The sequence below is a fragment of the Paramormyrops kingsleyae genome, chromosome 23 (genome assembly GCF_048594095.1).
Source record: "Paramormyrops kingsleyae isolate MSU_618 chromosome 23, PKINGS_0.4, whole genome shotgun sequence".
Taxonomy (NCBI): domain Eukaryota; kingdom Metazoa; phylum Chordata; class Actinopteri; order Osteoglossiformes; family Mormyridae; genus Paramormyrops; species Paramormyrops kingsleyae.
The window spans coordinates 6212508-6229006 of NC_132819.1; the positions used below are offsets into that span (position 1 = coordinate 6212508).

Here is a 16499-nt window from a genome sequence, read left to right on the forward strand (position 1 = left end):
TATTATTTTGAAAGGTTTTACCCAGAAGGACAAGCAGTTCTTGATAAAGGATAGATTATCCTGTCAGCCAGGAAAGCGTGATGAGGATGGGTGACTGCAGGAAGTTGCTGGAGGTGGCAGGTCAGGGGATGAAGGCTGGTCCTACAAGGTTTTAAGATGGCAAACATTCAGAAGTAGCCGTTGAAGGTAGTGTTTTGAGGAGAAATATTGGTCTGCTCTGAATGAGCCTCAGTTGTCTCTGTCCCAGACCCCACGGCCACCGATCGCCATCTGTCTCCTTCTTAACCGACTTAAGTAATGATCCAATGACAAGCATGATTTAGAGCAGCAATCTTGCCATTATTAGTTTTATTTAGATGAGAAAAATCACAAAAATGAATGATTTCAACAAATAGTGATTTCTAATCAATGTAACGCTGCCATGTTTGTGCATGACCTGTAGCCGTACTGTTTGTCAGTTAGAGGAACTGACAAGGTTGGTATTTAGTCTAACTTGGGCTAACTTTTTTGTATGCAAACTCTTTGCTTGAAGACATCTTTGCTCTGTGTTTTCCCCTGAATTTGTAATTTCTTTCCGTTGTGTTTTTTGGTTTTTGTGTTTATTGTACAGTGAAGTGTTTCTGCCAAATCATTTGTGATATTGTCCTGAACCACAACCAATTCTGGAATGCTTACAATTACCGACAAAAAAGTTTTCCTAGTTCTGTGTTCCAAATTGTGAGTCTCTGTGATCTGCCTGTGTCTATCTCACCGGTCTTCGGTGACATTTTTGCTTGTTTGCACCCCACCCATGTGCAGGATCTCTCAGGAGGCCCATGGAAGCCCCCCATCGAATGTCCATTAGTGCTTCCTCCGTCTTTCCTACCCCCTCTCCATCTGCTCACCCCCCTCACTCACAGTTGTCTTTACTCATCCTCTCTTAATCTGCCTCATCAGCCCCTGGCTCATTTACCCCTGTCTCTGCCCCATCCCCCTCCCAAAATCCCCTCCCCCCACACCCACTACACTCCTCCTCTTCCTCTCCACCACTCTGAGTGGCCCTTGATGACTCACCCCGGTACCCAGGGACCAATCAGTTACTGTCCTCCCATACATTGACCCACACGCACATCCTCATGCATCATTTAGCGCCGTTCCTCTTGGGCACGCAGCACACGGGAATGATGAGGGAGGGGGTTTGGGGGGGAGGGGGGCTGCATGCAGAGAGGAGGGAGGGACGGGCACAGCAGGGAGAGGAGGTTTAAAAGAACTAAGGATTTGAAGAAGACAGGAGAACTGCAGGGGCAAAGGCCATACTGGTTACTGTTCACCATAATTTCTTCGTAACCTCATTATTTTCATTGATTCAACTGTAGTGAGTTCTGACATGTTAACCATAGCTGTGGCCTGCTGCTAGTGAACTGATTGATTGGGGGTAAATACATAACACATCATTGAATTAAGGTACACTGTCTTTTGTGTTGACATCAAAGCAGAATGGAATGGGTGTAGTATTTCTGGCAGGGTAATGGTCTCTGGCCTTTCTGGAAAGTCATCTGTTGAGAGCTAAGGCAAGTCACAAGTTCTGAAGTTTTGTTTTTTGTCTTACCTTGGTTGATTAGATCCCACGAGCCACTGGATCTGCTTCTGGGGAGGTTTGGGTTCTCCATGGTTCTTGTGGGAGATGCTAGTTCTGAATTAGATCCCCATTCTACCTACTTTTGTAGGAGTTACTGCATTTGAAGGAGATCTTTATTCTACCTGGCAGTGCCAGAGATCCCAGCTCCGCAGAACATTCTGAAACCTGTTCAGAGCCAAACAACTGCGTAGTAAATGACAGCAACAACCTACTGTATTGGTGGGATGGTGAACAATACAAGCTTTGCCAACCTCTTCAAAATCTACGCCACCATTGTAGTTTTTAATACTTCTTTAACACTATTCATCTCTACTTTTATTATTGTGAACTTCCTGTAGTGTCTGAGACACTATACTGAACTTCTGTTACACCTACTATTTGAATGTGTTTAGAGTGGAGGCTAATAGATTGAGGCTGACCCGGGTGGGTCGATGCAAATCCAGAAAATCACTTTCAGTCGTTTATCATTTCAGCCACTTTCAAACCAGGAACTGTCAAACGAAATTGGCATACGCAAAAGCTGGAATGTAAACGACGAACAAAGATAAAGCCAGATAAAGTGAAAACCACCATCTCCCACATCTGCATGGTTCCTAGATGGAGGCGGTGAGACAAACGCTAAAGGCCTGTGTATCTGACTCCACGCTTCTGTGGATGTTTGGCACTGAGCATGTGGAGATAGATGCTCCTGGTGGACTTTGAAGGTTGGGCTGGTAGGGTGAATGTGGCCCTCAGTAGGGAAGAAATGGTTTGGGGGATGGGGGGGTCAGGAGCTTTTGTAGAGTTTCCCACTGTATAATCTCCCCCCACCAACACTGGCCTGACTTCACACTTCACAGTGACACCCACCTCTATTTCCTGACCTCCCCACTGTGGCGAATATCACAAGATGGGATCAACATCTCTTAGGCTTCCATAGTCGGCGCAAAAATGCTTCCGCTGAAACATCTGCCTCACAGGCACAACAGCGCCACCCTTAGCCTCACCTTAAACTTGCAACCTTTCGCTCGCCGCCGCTCCCTCATCTCTATGCCTCTCGGAGTCGCAGGGAATCAGTCTGTGGGTATTACAGGGTGTTTACGTGTGCCAGTTTGCGTCACTGTGTTTACCTTGTGAAATTACATCACCATGTCTCCAGTAGCTGGGTTTAGAGGCGATCTCTGTGACAGCGTACTTGCAGTGTCTTTCATGCGCTCCGTTATTCCGGTGTGGCGGTGTGGATCGCATGGCCATGTGGGCAATTGTCTCAGCACTCAAGGGACACTGTTGTTGGATTTTATATTGAACCCAGAGCTTTAGTAAATAAACAGCAGCAAAAAAGGACCGAACTGCAAGCAACTCTATATTTGCTCTGAAGTTGAAAAGACTTGGTGCTTTTTTTAAAAAAAAAAAAAACCCAGAAAATTGTATGTTTTCCTAGCCGTTATTCTCAACCCTAATTACGGCACTTACACAATCTCGCCACCAGGTGTCACTGCATTAAATTCCCATTGGACAAACGGCTCATTCATAGATAAGCAAGTGAGCATAATAAAATAAAACAAATATACAGCGCAGCCAGCTGAGGGCAAATGAGTGGGGAAATCGGCACATAAATAACAATGAGTGCTGCTCATGTAAAAATCTTTATTGACCCAGTGTTAAGATTATGAGTTTTTGTTACAAGGTTGCTCGGCTACCTGGTGTTCGGTTCTCACAGAGTAGCTGTTTTTCCCGGCTTTGGTGGACCTGTAGGAATCAGGAGAGGGTTGGGAAGTGCTCAGCAGGAACCCACTATCAGCTCTGCAGAAAGACAGCGTGTGATGTCTGAGTGTGTAGATGTGGACACTCAGAAAAAAGTACCAGTTGATTGTACCTTTGAGGGTACAATTACTGGGGCTGTACTGTACCTTTTAGTGCAGAAATGGACTCTGAGGAACAGTTTTGTACCTTTGGGGGAACATTAATGCTGTTTGTATCTTGGAGGAACAAAACTATACCAGGGCTGAACGCTTTGTTAAGACAATGAAGGATCCAGTGGCTCTCCAAGGTTCCGGATGGACCAGGTTGGGTTAGGTTAGGTTGGGTTATAGTCAGTGTTCTCATCTGACGGGTGCTGCTGGTGATGTTCTTATGCCAATTAAGTGCGCTGGAGGTGCTGATCGCAGGCACACAAAGACTTCAACAACTTCATTGTTCATTTGCACGGCTAACGGTGAAGAGGGTCTTGCAGAAGCAAGTTAGCAGTTGTATTGTTCTGAGAGTGTTTAGCTCCAGGTCAGGGCTGGTACCTTTCCAGGGGCCCCAGGCAAAGCTGAACCTGGGAGGCCCCCCTACCAAGAACCCGGATGACCATTTCAATTCCTCTGCAACACAGATAACTCTGGGGCCCGTGACAGCTACCAATTGTGTGCTATAGCAAAGAGCCGGCCCTGCTCCAGATTGCTCCAAATGATTTGATTGGTTCAAAGTCCCTGACTGCGAAAAACATCCCTCAAACTAGAAGGCTTATGAACCCATAATTGAACAAAACCGAATAGGCGTTACATTTTCAGATATAATCAAGGTATTTTACATGCTATATAGGTTGTTTTTATTTTCCGTTCACACAAACCCCTTATTCATACATCAGAATGCTTTAATGAAGTTGTTCAGGTACCTAATGGTCACATGACTGATTAAAGTGGAAAGAGATGGCACTAATGGGCCACAGGTGTTGGCATGGAAGAACCGCTCAGTGCATTGCAGGGTCTGTGGGAGGGGAGACCAGGGGGCAGGGGGGGTAATGGGGTTTGGTAATGGGGCATGTGACACACAGACATGCTGGCAGATGCGAATATCCCAGTCCACATAGGGGCACATTAGTATGTGTGTCTTTCTCTGGTGTCTGAAGGACTGGTTGGACTTCCAAGGAGGGGGAGGGGGGGTTGAAGGAGCAGCGAGCTACAGCAGGTTTCGGTTCTTCTCCGATTATCATCTTGAAGGTTAACATGCATGCCCTTACCAACTCCCCTGCCTCAGCTTTGAGACCCCTCCACGCATGTAAACATGTGGCTCAGTGGGTCAGGCTCTATGATCAGAAGGTCGCTGGTTTGAATCCCCTGTTTGGCAGAATAGTGATAGAATATTGAGCAACACCCTTATCCCCCCCCCCCAAATAAATGCTCCTGGGACACCAATCCTGTGCTCAGACCCCAAGCTTATGGACCCCCTGACAAAATGTCACCTCAGGCCCAATTTTCCCTATTCAAGGGCCCCTGTCAAATGCAGGGCCGATGGAATCTGCCAGGGCGTCCTTGCCCCTGTCTCAGTGGAGAGATAGGATTTGTTAAAAGAAGCATTTCAATGTGCCTGTACTCATACTTGTTTAAATGGTAGAGAAAGTAAGATTTTGCTTCAAAACGTTAGTAAGAGTCAGCTGGAATTGGGGGGTGGGGGGAGGGGGGCACTGAGATTAACTACAGTAAGGTGCTAAACTCATATTGGCTGCAGCAATAAATATACAGCAGAACGATGAAAAATAATTGAATGTAACAGCACAGCCAAATTATGACATGCAATGAGAAATTACAAGCTAGATGTAGCAGCCAAATAATGAAAGCGTGCCATGTTATTATCCACTGAGAGAAAGTTATAACTTCTGATTATCTGCCGCTGTAAACACGCTCTCTCTCTTTAAATCTCTTATGAATAGTAATGTAACTGCCAAACTGACGTGATTCATTTCCACGGTAAAATATCCTGGAGAAACATATATTTCCTAATGTAATGTGTGCCGAGCTGAAATGCAGAGCATGATATTCCTTTTAGTGTCTCTTGTCTAGATCTCACTTTCATCCATCTCTCTCGTCCTCCTCTGCCAAGACCCGTCTTGCAACAAGTACAGGCTGTGCGCAAAGCTGACAGCTAAGCTCCGCGTTCGCAGGATCGATGCACCCAGGAACGCCGTAAAAGTGATGCGTTCCCGATTGACGCCGGCGTGTGGCTTTCCCGTGCATCCATCACCCTAAAGCAGCCACTACCCAAGCGTTCCTTTTTTAAAGTAATCCTCGTTAAAATATCCAGATTTTATTTTCTCCAACCTTCTGAGAAGGAACTTGGGGGAAACATTCAGCCACTCCCATACGTGAAGATTATTCTGTTCTGTTTTAATATTTCCTCAAGAAAAATCACGTGTGCTACGCTTTTTGACAACAGAAAAACATTCGGAACCATGAAATCTACTGGACTGGATGTAATGCCCGGCCCCGTGCGGGCCTGATCCAGAGAGCATCCTGCCCGGGGTACCACCACAGCCGATTCACCATGGTAACCAATGACATGCATTATTTTTCAGAACGACTTGTATTTTTCACAAGTACAACAAAGGGAGGTGTGAACATTGTGCAACAGGATTAATTTTTTTTGACCCAGCCCCCCCCCCCCCCAGGACAGAAGCGCCACACGGTGCCACGAAAACCATAACATCTGACCCTTCTTTGTTAAGGGTGATGCTGCAGCGTTTGATAGGCAGATGCAGAGAATTTCCTTCTCCTGTCCAAAAAAATATGGGGGTTTTGGGGACCCCTGGAACCGATTCATGTCCCTCGCTGAGCCCCTACTCAGAAAGGGCCTCAGCCAGAAACGAAGGACAAACTGACCAACACAAAAAAAGGGGGCCGGCCGGCACTCACAATGGAGAAAGGGCCCATGCATGCGCTCCCCACATTTACAACTGGACACTGCAGATGATGCATCGCAGGCGATTGGCCAAGCCTCATTCAAACGACGGCCAATGAGAGGCCAAAAGGAGACTCCTGACTGGATTTCGGCCAATCAGATGTCTCGGGTGTCCTAAGCCACACGTCCTTTGATGAATGGAACTGCCAATTCAGTTACATTGCACTCTAAGCACAAGATTTGTGCTGCATATTTAGGAAGACCTGTTTGCAATCCATTCGAGTGGACGCAGTTTTGCTTTTCAAATAACATGAATTTTTACTTAGACTCTTGTTTGTAGTGGGATATTCTCCCTCACTTTTATAGTTTATATGGCACAATGCTTAACTATCCTTAAAACGGTTTAAATACATGTACCACCAAAAGCTTTTAAAGTGATTAAGTAGCTCTGAAATTGAACTTTTTCTCCAGGAGTGTCCACAACTCAATTAATTGCAGATTACTATACTTCTTCAACAATTAAGAAGCATAGTAATCTGCTCCTTAATTAGTTGCAAGCGGTGAAAGCCAACGGCCGACTGAAGATCCGCAAAACGAGGAAACATTAAACAAAAGTGGCGGCCCCTCGACATCGCCGTCTGGACGCGTGTGGTGGCAGGTGGTGTAGCTGCTAGGGGACTGTGTGTAGCTGGCCGTGTGATGGAACAGTCGCAGACTCGAGTCCCAGGAGAAGGTAAAACAAAGCTGAACCTTCGAGCAAAGTACTTAAGCATGTTCAGGATCCTGAAGGTCACGACTCGGCACTGACACTCATATTTCAGCTCCATTTCCTGCATGATAGCAGCTAGCTGATGGACAGTCCTCCAGTCTCATATATGCCAACAGATGTCTGGTGGAGTCAGTGTAACAGATTAGGTAGCGTCTGCTGCAGGATCCACGCTAGAGGAACTTATTAAGGATTCCAGGAAGGAAAGGGGGGGGGGGATGTGTGACCTGCTGGAGAGCTTACCCTAAAGGAACTTAAATAAACATTTTAAAAAGAGTCCAGTCAGATTTATTGGTTTTCAGAGACCTGTAGCAATTCAGTCATTCCAGTATAACTAAGAATTATAGGTGTTTAGTGATTTTTCAAGGGGATAAGTTAGAATTTTGTGCAGCATCCATCCTTGCTATCGTACCTCCTCCACCTTTGGCTGTGGCTCTTCCCAAATTCTACAAAAGCTGCTAAGAGGATACAGGGTGACCTTGACGTTTCACCCTTTTTCCTAGGCAACCACTGGCTTGTCCTGGCTGTACTGCGGCTCTGGTCTTCTGGACCTTTCAACTTGCCCGGCCGTTTGGATCCCAGCTCTAAGGGTCAACAAACAGCAGTGACCCCCCCCCAGCCCCCCAGCCCCCCAGCCCAGACAAACCTAAAGCAGTGAGGATCTAAAAGATGAAGCAAAAGATAAGGCAATGACTGAAGAGCAGAGTTGTGAGTGCGGTTGGGACAGGAAGCATTTAAAGTCTTTATGAAACTTTATTTAAGAGAGACAACGAAAGGTGTTGCGGGGGCCAGGATTTTTTTCAGGAGGACAACTGATATAGTGTTACCCAGAGTGACATACCTTCCTGATTTGTGTAACAGACTTCCTCCAAAGTAACTTCCGTATTTGTAAAGATTACCGGTTCATACAGTTTGATAACATTACATCATTGTTATTTTAACCGATTTTTGCCTCAGGTCAAAAGGTGCAGTATAAACCCTGCTGGCTGTACTTAGGCAGAGCCCAAGCAGTGCATTATGGGATGTCTTCACGTGTCATACTGGGACCATTGGTGACATTTAGTGTAGATTCTTTTCATTTGAGAAAAAGAATCTGATCCCATGTTCTTACTAAAGCAGTAACCAGAGGGAGGAGGGGCCAGCATAAAAGTAACACGGTGAATATATAATTTTTAATTTCCAGCTGATTTGTCATTTTTGTACAGCTGCAGCGGGCTGAAAAGCTTATAGCCCTGAGGACGGACTCCGTAATTAGCTCTGTAGGCTTCTAAACATCTCACTAATCTGCTGGAGTGCTCCACGGCCCCACATACCTTGCCCATTGTCCCTCAGGGATGCAGGGGGGGTTGGTGGAGGGTTCCAGCAGCGTTTCCAGCTTTACACATGCAAAATGGGAATTAATCCCAAACTAGTAGTTCACAAGTCCCGGAGGGCCAGGGCAGTAGGCTTTTGTGAGCAGCCGTCGCATGGAATGCAGCATTTCTGCGAGAGTAGCGATGCATGTTTGGAAGACAGTCTGACTGAGGGGCTGCTCTGTCAATAGGGATAACTGACCTTCGCTCCTGTACATTGGTTAGCAGGCCGTCGTTCGAGCATTAGGAGGTGAGAATTCCTTTGTGTGTCGTGCAAATGCATCTACCGGTGGTAACAAAGCACGAAAGAATGGCCCGTTCCTCTGAAAGTGACTGCGAGTACGGCTGATGGGAATGCATTGACATGCGAGGCTGGACCTTGCCCTGTGATTCACAAATTCCGGTCACCTCTCTGCACAGTCACACACAAACACATGTATCAAGGTGGACCGGCGGCAATAACCCTGTCAGACCATCATTCCCTGTAAGGGGCGAGATTCCAGGGGAGGACAGAGAATGACATTTAAGTGGCTTTTTACTGCTTATTTTTTTAAATGAATTACATTACATATAATATCTCTGATAAAAACATTTTAGCGCTGTTCACTAGCTCCACTTACAACAAAGAAAGTGATGTTTATTGGAAGACAAATGTCAGTGACATATAACCCTGATCTTGTGGAATAACGGCACTATTTATTTAATTAGGCATGTTGAAGTTTCGAAATGAATTCAATTCACTTATCTTAGTAGTTCTAAATTCTTTAGAGAATGCTTTTTTATGTTGTATGCTTGTCCTGCTAAGAATGCTAATACATTTTCAGATGTAAATGAGCAACTGAGCACTCAAGCAATTAAGTAATTGAATAGTTGATTAATCCTAATTAAACTGAATGCCATTTCTACTACTGTCAGAAGTGCACAAGCAATCCAGGCCAGATAATTACCACGATACTTTATTTGCTCTGACATACCCGTATTACTCTTCGAGCAGGAATCGGAGATTCTTGTATCCTGGAAATATTAACATTCTTTATTCAAATAGGGTTCAAAACAAAAGTCAGCATAGGGCAGAGTTAGCTGATGGACATTATGATCATACTGAATACTTATCACTATCTCTTACAGAATCAAAGTTCACATAATTCATGTGCATTAAGTGGGGCAATTAAAAGCCTCCGTTCATATGCATCCAGTATCCAGTAAACGTGCAGCCTATAAGTAGCAGAAAGAAGGGGAACATCGTGGATATATTGTATTTCGTTTATTCTTTCAAGTATATTTTAAAAATACTATTGATCTGTATTCGAATATTACTTTAGTGGGAACATACTTATTACAGATCAATTTAAACCATTGACCATATGGATGATTGATATACTGGGAAAATAAAATCATCGCGACCTCTACCATTAACACCCAGACACGCCGCAGTAACAGAGACCATACCGAGGTCGCGATAGGAGCAAAGAACTGAAAAATCAGTTTTCCCCGCTGGTGGTTTTTAATTTACCTATAACGCGGTTGATACACAACTTATAGTAAAATACTGCAGGCGACCAAAACGGGCGGTTATGCGTGTTGTGGTTGTCCACAAACAGCTGCTTATTAACGTCACTAGAGAAGGGTGTATCGGCTCAGGTGAAGCCAGCACGAAATGAACAGACGCTGCACGGCAATAAGGAGCAATTACTCAGCGGTGCTGTAGCTTTAAGCGAGGGCGTGGCCGCGCGTTTATGCAAATACTGGGTCCGGCTCCTTTTTCTCGCCGATCAAATAGAGCTGCAGTCCTTTAAACTATTCACAGTTTAATAAGGCTGTGGCGTGGGGCGCAGTTCGTCTTGTTTTCGGTGCAGACCGGTTAAGGATTGTCATTTAGAGTCAGAGGCCGGTTTAATCTCAGCCGTAAGTCAACAACGCAGCGGAGAGAAAAACTATTCTTTGGAATAAAAGCAGAAATATGTAAAAGTTTGCTTTAATTTTTTTCCATTGTGAAAACCGAAAATCCAGGCATTTTCAACTCAAACTTTTTTTTTCCACGTTTGACTCTTGGATATTAATCCGTCTGTGTTTTGACGCCCACCTCGCACAGAGGAGGGAAAAAGAGCAAGATCGTGTATTTTTTGGTTGCCGCCTGACAAGGCTGAAGATCATACGCTGGTGTTTCTTTTGGGGGGTGGCTGCTTTACCTCAATCATTCTCGATGCTTCTTAAAACGTTAGATTTTGTGGCAAGCGAACCGGTGAGTGTGTTTTCCCCCCGGATTGTAGTTAAGCATTTCAGAATACGGTGCAAAGTACCATTTTTACCTACAGGATCTGCCCGTTCCACCATTTAGGAGTAAAGAGCAGCACAATTCAGAGGAGGTGGCGGACTCCCTGTTACAATGAAGCCTTGTGTAATGTAGCCCATAGCGAATTGCGAAACTAAAGTTTACAAGTGGATCACGACAAGTGTGTGCCGACTGCGCGAAGGACGCCTGGATCCATTCGCACTGAGCTTTCTCCAAACCAGCGCTTTAATTAAGACATGGCTAGCTAACGGCAATTAATTATACATAGCCATTGTCGCTGTCTGGTTCATTAAATTGATTACGCGCTTTTGGTGCTTGGTGCGTCTCTGCTCCGCTAGTATTTCATTTTGCGATTACGTATGTATACAACTCCCTGTAACTGGTTAGGTCAGCATAGGAGGTAATGGTTTGAACTGTTTTTGCACTGGGCAGCTATGCGATTTGGTCTAATGCCACCTGTCACCTTTTTTGTCCCCCCGCAGATTGTGATAAAGTGAGGGGTTTGCGGGGTAGGAGGGAGGGGCGAGAGGTTGGAGATGCCCGGGATCAATTCGAGCGCATCGCGGCATGAGAACTGGGACATGGAGCACGATCGGTATCAGCACTATTTCTACGACGACCATCACTTGGACGAAGACTTTTACAAATCTACGGCACCCAGCGAGGACATCTGGAAAAAATTCGAACTGGTGCCAACCCCGCCCGTGTCTCCCTCCAGGACTCCAGAGGGTGCCGGCATGCCGCCGGGCGACAGGCTGGAGTGGGTCACTCAGTTCCTGGGACAGGACGAGGAGCAGGAGGGCGAGTACAAAATCGATACCGAGGAGATATTCGGCAATCTGAGCTCCATCATCATCCAGGATTGCATGTGGAGCAGTTTCTCCGCCAGCAGGCAGCTGGAGAAAGTTGTCAGTGAGCGACGGGCCGTGCAGACCAAGCCGCCCCTGACCGCGCAGACCGGCGCAAACCACGCGGCAAAGGCGCAGTGTGCGCCCCACGATGCGCCGGCCGCTCACCACGGGCTGGCGACTGACTGCGTGGACCCCACGGCGGTGCTCACCTTCCCGATCGGCAACTGCAAAAAGCAGGCGTCGTCCGGCACCGAATCACGCACCGACTCCTCCGGTAAGGGACTCCCATCTCTGCCGTAGATTGATCATTGTTAACAAGTGTGCCGAGCTCAGGGCACAGTCTCGGTAGAGTAACTCGAGTTACAGGGCACGTTTGGCAGAAGGGGGAAATTAAGCTCATGGCGCCTGTGTTCGGCTATTCCTGGAATGACGAATCCTAAGCATCAGGTGTTAATGTGACAAAGATGGTCTTCAATTAACATGGGCTTGGGGTTGCCTTGGAATGAAGGTTTTGTTACTTCTATAGACTTTAATTTCCTGACTTAGTAAAAACAAAACAAGTGTTGTGCCCCGCCCCCAGTCACCAATTGAGAGATTATAAAAAAAAAATATATATTGTGTAATACCTCACTAATAGCCAGACAGGGAGTTGGGGGGTCCCTCGTTCCTTTAGAGGTCTCTCTATTTCTTGTTTATGGAAACCCCCCCCCCCCATCCCAACACACCCCCTTCCTTAATAGCCAATTCAGCCAGGGACTGAAGGATTGCCATAAGTGGGACTTGACCCACACAGTGTCAACAAAAGTAACTCGGCCTTTTAATACACGCAGCTGTGCTTCTGATCAGTTTGAGGTCCTTCTCAGCACAATCCTTCAGTTTTGTGCCATATGCCCAAAAGTTTATAGCTGATTTAAACTCAAAATACCCCCCTCTAAGTAAATGATTTTTGGAGGTGAGCACAATGCAGGCAACAACAAAACATGCGTCACAGGAGTGTTGAGAAAGCACCCCCCCCCCCCACCATCGAGCCCCCCCCCCCCAAAAAAAAGCAGGGAAGCCTCTGCAAGGCGGAGCAAGAGCCTCCTTTTCTATAGGCTGTGAAAGTGTTGTGTTGTTGAAAGAGCTATTCAACCCTAACAAAGCACCAGGCTCAACACCCCCGACCTGATTTTGTCCCTAATTTCAAATTTAGATTAACCCAATCAGCACCTTAAAGAGAAGTTTCCTTGGGAACAGACCTAAAGCAATTTCTTAAAATCTATTTTTATTGTTTTAGTGGCAACACTGAGGGTTTCAGGTCTCCTCTTTTTAACGGAAAGGAACAGCACTTGATTGCATCATTTGCTGAAGCTCCGTCCCTTTTCAGTTTTGGGTAAATAGCCTATTTTAATGTTGTGAATTAAATACTTAGTGGTCCAGAGGAAATGGTCCTGTAGAGAAGTGTTTCCCAGTCTGGTCCTTTGGGACGCAAAGACGGTCCATGTTTTTGCTCCCTCCCAGCCCCTGGAGCGGGTCTCCGAGGATCAGATTGGGAAACACTGCTTTAGAGCAAATCCTATGAAGTTGAATTTTTCAGAGCTGGATTTGACCTCTGACCTCTGCAAGGCTATGCTCCTCCCCCAAACAGCCACCTTGGCGCCCAGCGGAACCGGCCCAAGCTCTGTGCTTCCCATCGCAGCTCGGCACTCATTCACAGCACCTCTGCATGAAGGGTTTCCGCTGTAATACATCAATATGAATTTGCAGCTGAATGGTTTTAGTAAAGCATGTGGTGTAGGAGGAGGAGATGTTGCTGGTATTATCATGACAATGATGATGATGATGATGGTGGTTTGACAGACCCCTACTTGCGCCGGTAGCCTATGTGCTGTCTAGCTGTAACTGATGCTCTTTGCAGATGAGGAGGAGATCGACGTGGTGACGGTGGAGAGCAAGCAGAATAAAGGGAGACTGGTGGGGGGGCGTAAGCCGGTGACCATCACCGTGCGGGCCGACCCCCATGACCCCTGCATGAAGCGCTTCCACATATCAATCCACCAGCAGCAGCATAACTACGCTGCGCCGTCGCCCGACAGCCCGCCGGAACCCGAGCCGCCCCGGAAACGGGTTCGGCAGGAAGCCCCGCCTCAGCACCACCAGCCGCAGTCTCCCTCACCGTCTCCACAGAAGAGCCCCGGGGGAAAAGCCGCCGCCGCCGCCTCTCCGCCGCACCAATGCATCAAGTCGCAGCCCAGCAGCCCCCAAAGCTCCGACTGCGAGGACTCTGACCGCCGGAGGACCCACAATTACCTGGAGCGCAAGCGTCGCAATGACCTGCGATCCCGCTTCCTGGCCCTGCGGGACCAAATTCCCAGTCTGGTGGACTGCCCCAAGACCCCAAAGGTGGTGATCCTGACCAAGGCCCGTGAGTACCTGCGTCTGCTGCACTCCAGCGAGCGACACCAGGCGCAGGAGAAGAAGCAGCTCCGATCACGCCAGCAGCAGCTCCTCAGGAAGCTGGCGGACTTGAAGCGGCCGTGAGGCGATGGGCGGCTGCTCCGGGACGGGTGACCAGACTCATGGGGATGTAAAAAATAAAAAAAATCAATGTTGAAATGATGCTTTTTCACATGACACTGATGAAGCAGAGAGAGTGGGTTTTTTTTTTTCTTTTGGTGGGGGGGATTCGATTTCTTTAGTTTTTCTAGTTTTCATTTGTCTTTGCACAAATTTGCTTTAGATCAATGGTTGTCTTAAGGGAGAAGGAATTGGTTGCTCGGTATGACATGATCGACGATTCAGATTTCATTCAATAATGTGAGAGATGTGTGGTCTGCATACCATCCAAAGTTATTAAATAATTATAATCCCTTCTTCCTGCTCCCTGGTCGGTGCATAGATCTTGCCAGGAAGAACCATTTTGAAAACCATGTGGGTTTCCTGAAGAGAAAAGGCTGTCTGTTGCCTGAGTGTTTCAATTTTAGTGATGCAAAAACCCTAAGCAAATATAGTCTTTAAACTCTTTTAGACAGAACTTTAAGAAGATTTTTTTTTCCATTGAAAATCAAACGCATTACTACTCAAAACGTGTTTATCTAACCAAAAAGAAAAACCCAACAAAATCCGTCTTTGTTAACTTGTAAGACAGGTTTAGTGGTGTTTGAGAAATAGCTTTTAATAATCAGTTTCAATTTGCGATGGTCTTTGAGAACAGTGGTCCAGTACAAAAGCTGTCACCTATACCACGTGCATCTTATGATGTTTTAGGTAGTTGGGGTACAGCTTTTCTTCCTATTCAAACAATCGTGTATCTTTAGCAACATCCTTAAGGAACAATATCTTTTAGAGTCGTGTGTGTATATATATGTAAAGATCTCTGTATATAAAATATGAATGCTTGTTCTGTATGGATTCTTCTGTAAATAAGTATACTTGCCATTCACCAGGACTTTTCAAAGACAATTTTCATTGTCCCTTAGCCCCCAGGTGGTCTCAAACTGTTGATCTGTCAAAAATATTTACCAAGATATATGTCAAAGCTTCTATTTTTGTTAAGAAATAATTAAAAATCAACAAAATAACACTATTTACTTCAATCACACTAGACACTTTGTGACACTTGCCACTGCCTGTACTTTTAATTTCACTTTTTGGTTTATTGATTTGTATAGAGTCTGAATAATACAGAACAATTTTATACTATATTTTCCTACAATGTGTTTGTGGAGAGCGGTCCTATATTCATTTAAATGTATGATTTTCTGGTGTCAAGTGCTGGACTGTGGATCTCGATAGCCTTTTGCATTAGCGACTCAAAGACAACTGAAACTGCAGATCAAATGACTTGCTATTCAGATAAGTACTAGTAAAGCGATTATAGAGCCAAGTCTGGTCGAAAACTAGTCCAGACCCACGGAGCCGGTTGTTTCCTCAAGCAGAGACATGCCCTGACTCCATAACGTTCCCCCTTAATTAACTTGTGGTTTAATTGCACCCGATTAATATTGGCTGCTGTGTATTACAGTGGCAGCTGTACAGTCATGCTAATGATGCTAATTGTTGGTAGCTTTACAAAACTGCATGAAGACTTTTCCTATTGGCCAAGGAGAAAAAATAACAAACTGGAGGAAAGCTTTTTAATCGCTCTCCTGGAAATCTTGAGAAGTTGTTTCAGCTGCATCTCAAAGGTATGCCTGCAGGTCGAAAGCATATAATATAATATAAAATTCCCTTTTAGCGATGGCCTTTATCCACAGGGTCCATACCGGGCCTTTTGTATCTTTTCTGCTACATCTACCTGCCAGTTCTCTGTACCTCGGAGATGTAGTCGCCGTGTATTTTGCCCAAGTCCAGCACATGTCACCTTATTGGCTAAGACTGCAAAGTTTAAGGAATTTCTGTTGTCTGCAGATGAATTCTTATACTGTCTGTGGAGTTTGCTTATTCATATATGCAGTTGGGTTGCTTATGTCACTGTAGAATGGCTGCAGCCATATTTTAGCACTTTGTGTTCAGTACCTCATAAAAACATACATGAAAAAAAATACTGAGAAAAATAAATAGAGAAAGTGATGCTGGCCTCTTGTTGTTGCACATGATGAATACTGACTCTTTAGAGTGGACATGTAAATTAAAGTGAACAAAATCATCACCTCCCCCTGTTCATCCCGGTTAGCGTTGTGGTCAGGCCTTGGGTAAGTAAAAGCATAAGGTTTAAGGTAATCATAGTTCACAATGGAAGCCCCTCTTCAGGGAGACTTTGTTGGTGCATTATGATGGTTGGCCCACAATCACCAACACGATTACTATGGTATAACCTGTAATAGGTGTTAATTCCTAATCCAATCATCTGTGGGAGACCATGATGCCAGATGATACAGAACAATTCCCACTTTTAACTGGTGATATTTATACTGTTGTAAATGATTTTGTATAAAAAAATTTTGCTCTTAAGCCTGGAACTTATTTTTATTTGAGCAAAATATACAGTTTCAGGAAAAAA

General features: G+C 45.5%; 1 protein-coding gene across 1 annotated transcript; it reads left to right on the forward strand.

Moving 5' to 3' along the window:
* Window positions 1-10121: 10121 nt before the first annotated feature.
* On the forward strand, window positions 10122-16069 carry myclb (MYCL proto-oncogene, bHLH transcription factor b). Its single transcript, XM_023832179.2, has 3 exons — window positions 10122-10616; window positions 11150-11792; window positions 13416-16069. Exons 2-3 carry the CDS (start codon window positions 11204-11206, stop codon window positions 14036-14038), a joined length of 1212 nt encoding a protein of 403 aa, XP_023687947.2. The 5' UTR covers window positions 10122-10616; window positions 11150-11203; the 3' UTR covers window positions 14039-16069.
* The last annotated feature ends 430 nt before the right edge of the window (window positions 16070-16499 follow it).

What these genes read in the sequence shown, in the direction of transcription:
- myclb (XM_023832179.2), top strand. Translation starts at nt 11,204, where the DNA reads ATGCCCGGGATCAATTCGAGCGCATCGCGGCATGAGAACTGGGACATG. An exon ending in ATCACGCACCGACTCCTCCG is followed by an intron (nt 11,793 to 13,415) that starts GTAAGGGACTCC and finishes TGCTCTTTGCAG; the next exon opens with ATGAGGAGGAGATCGACGTG.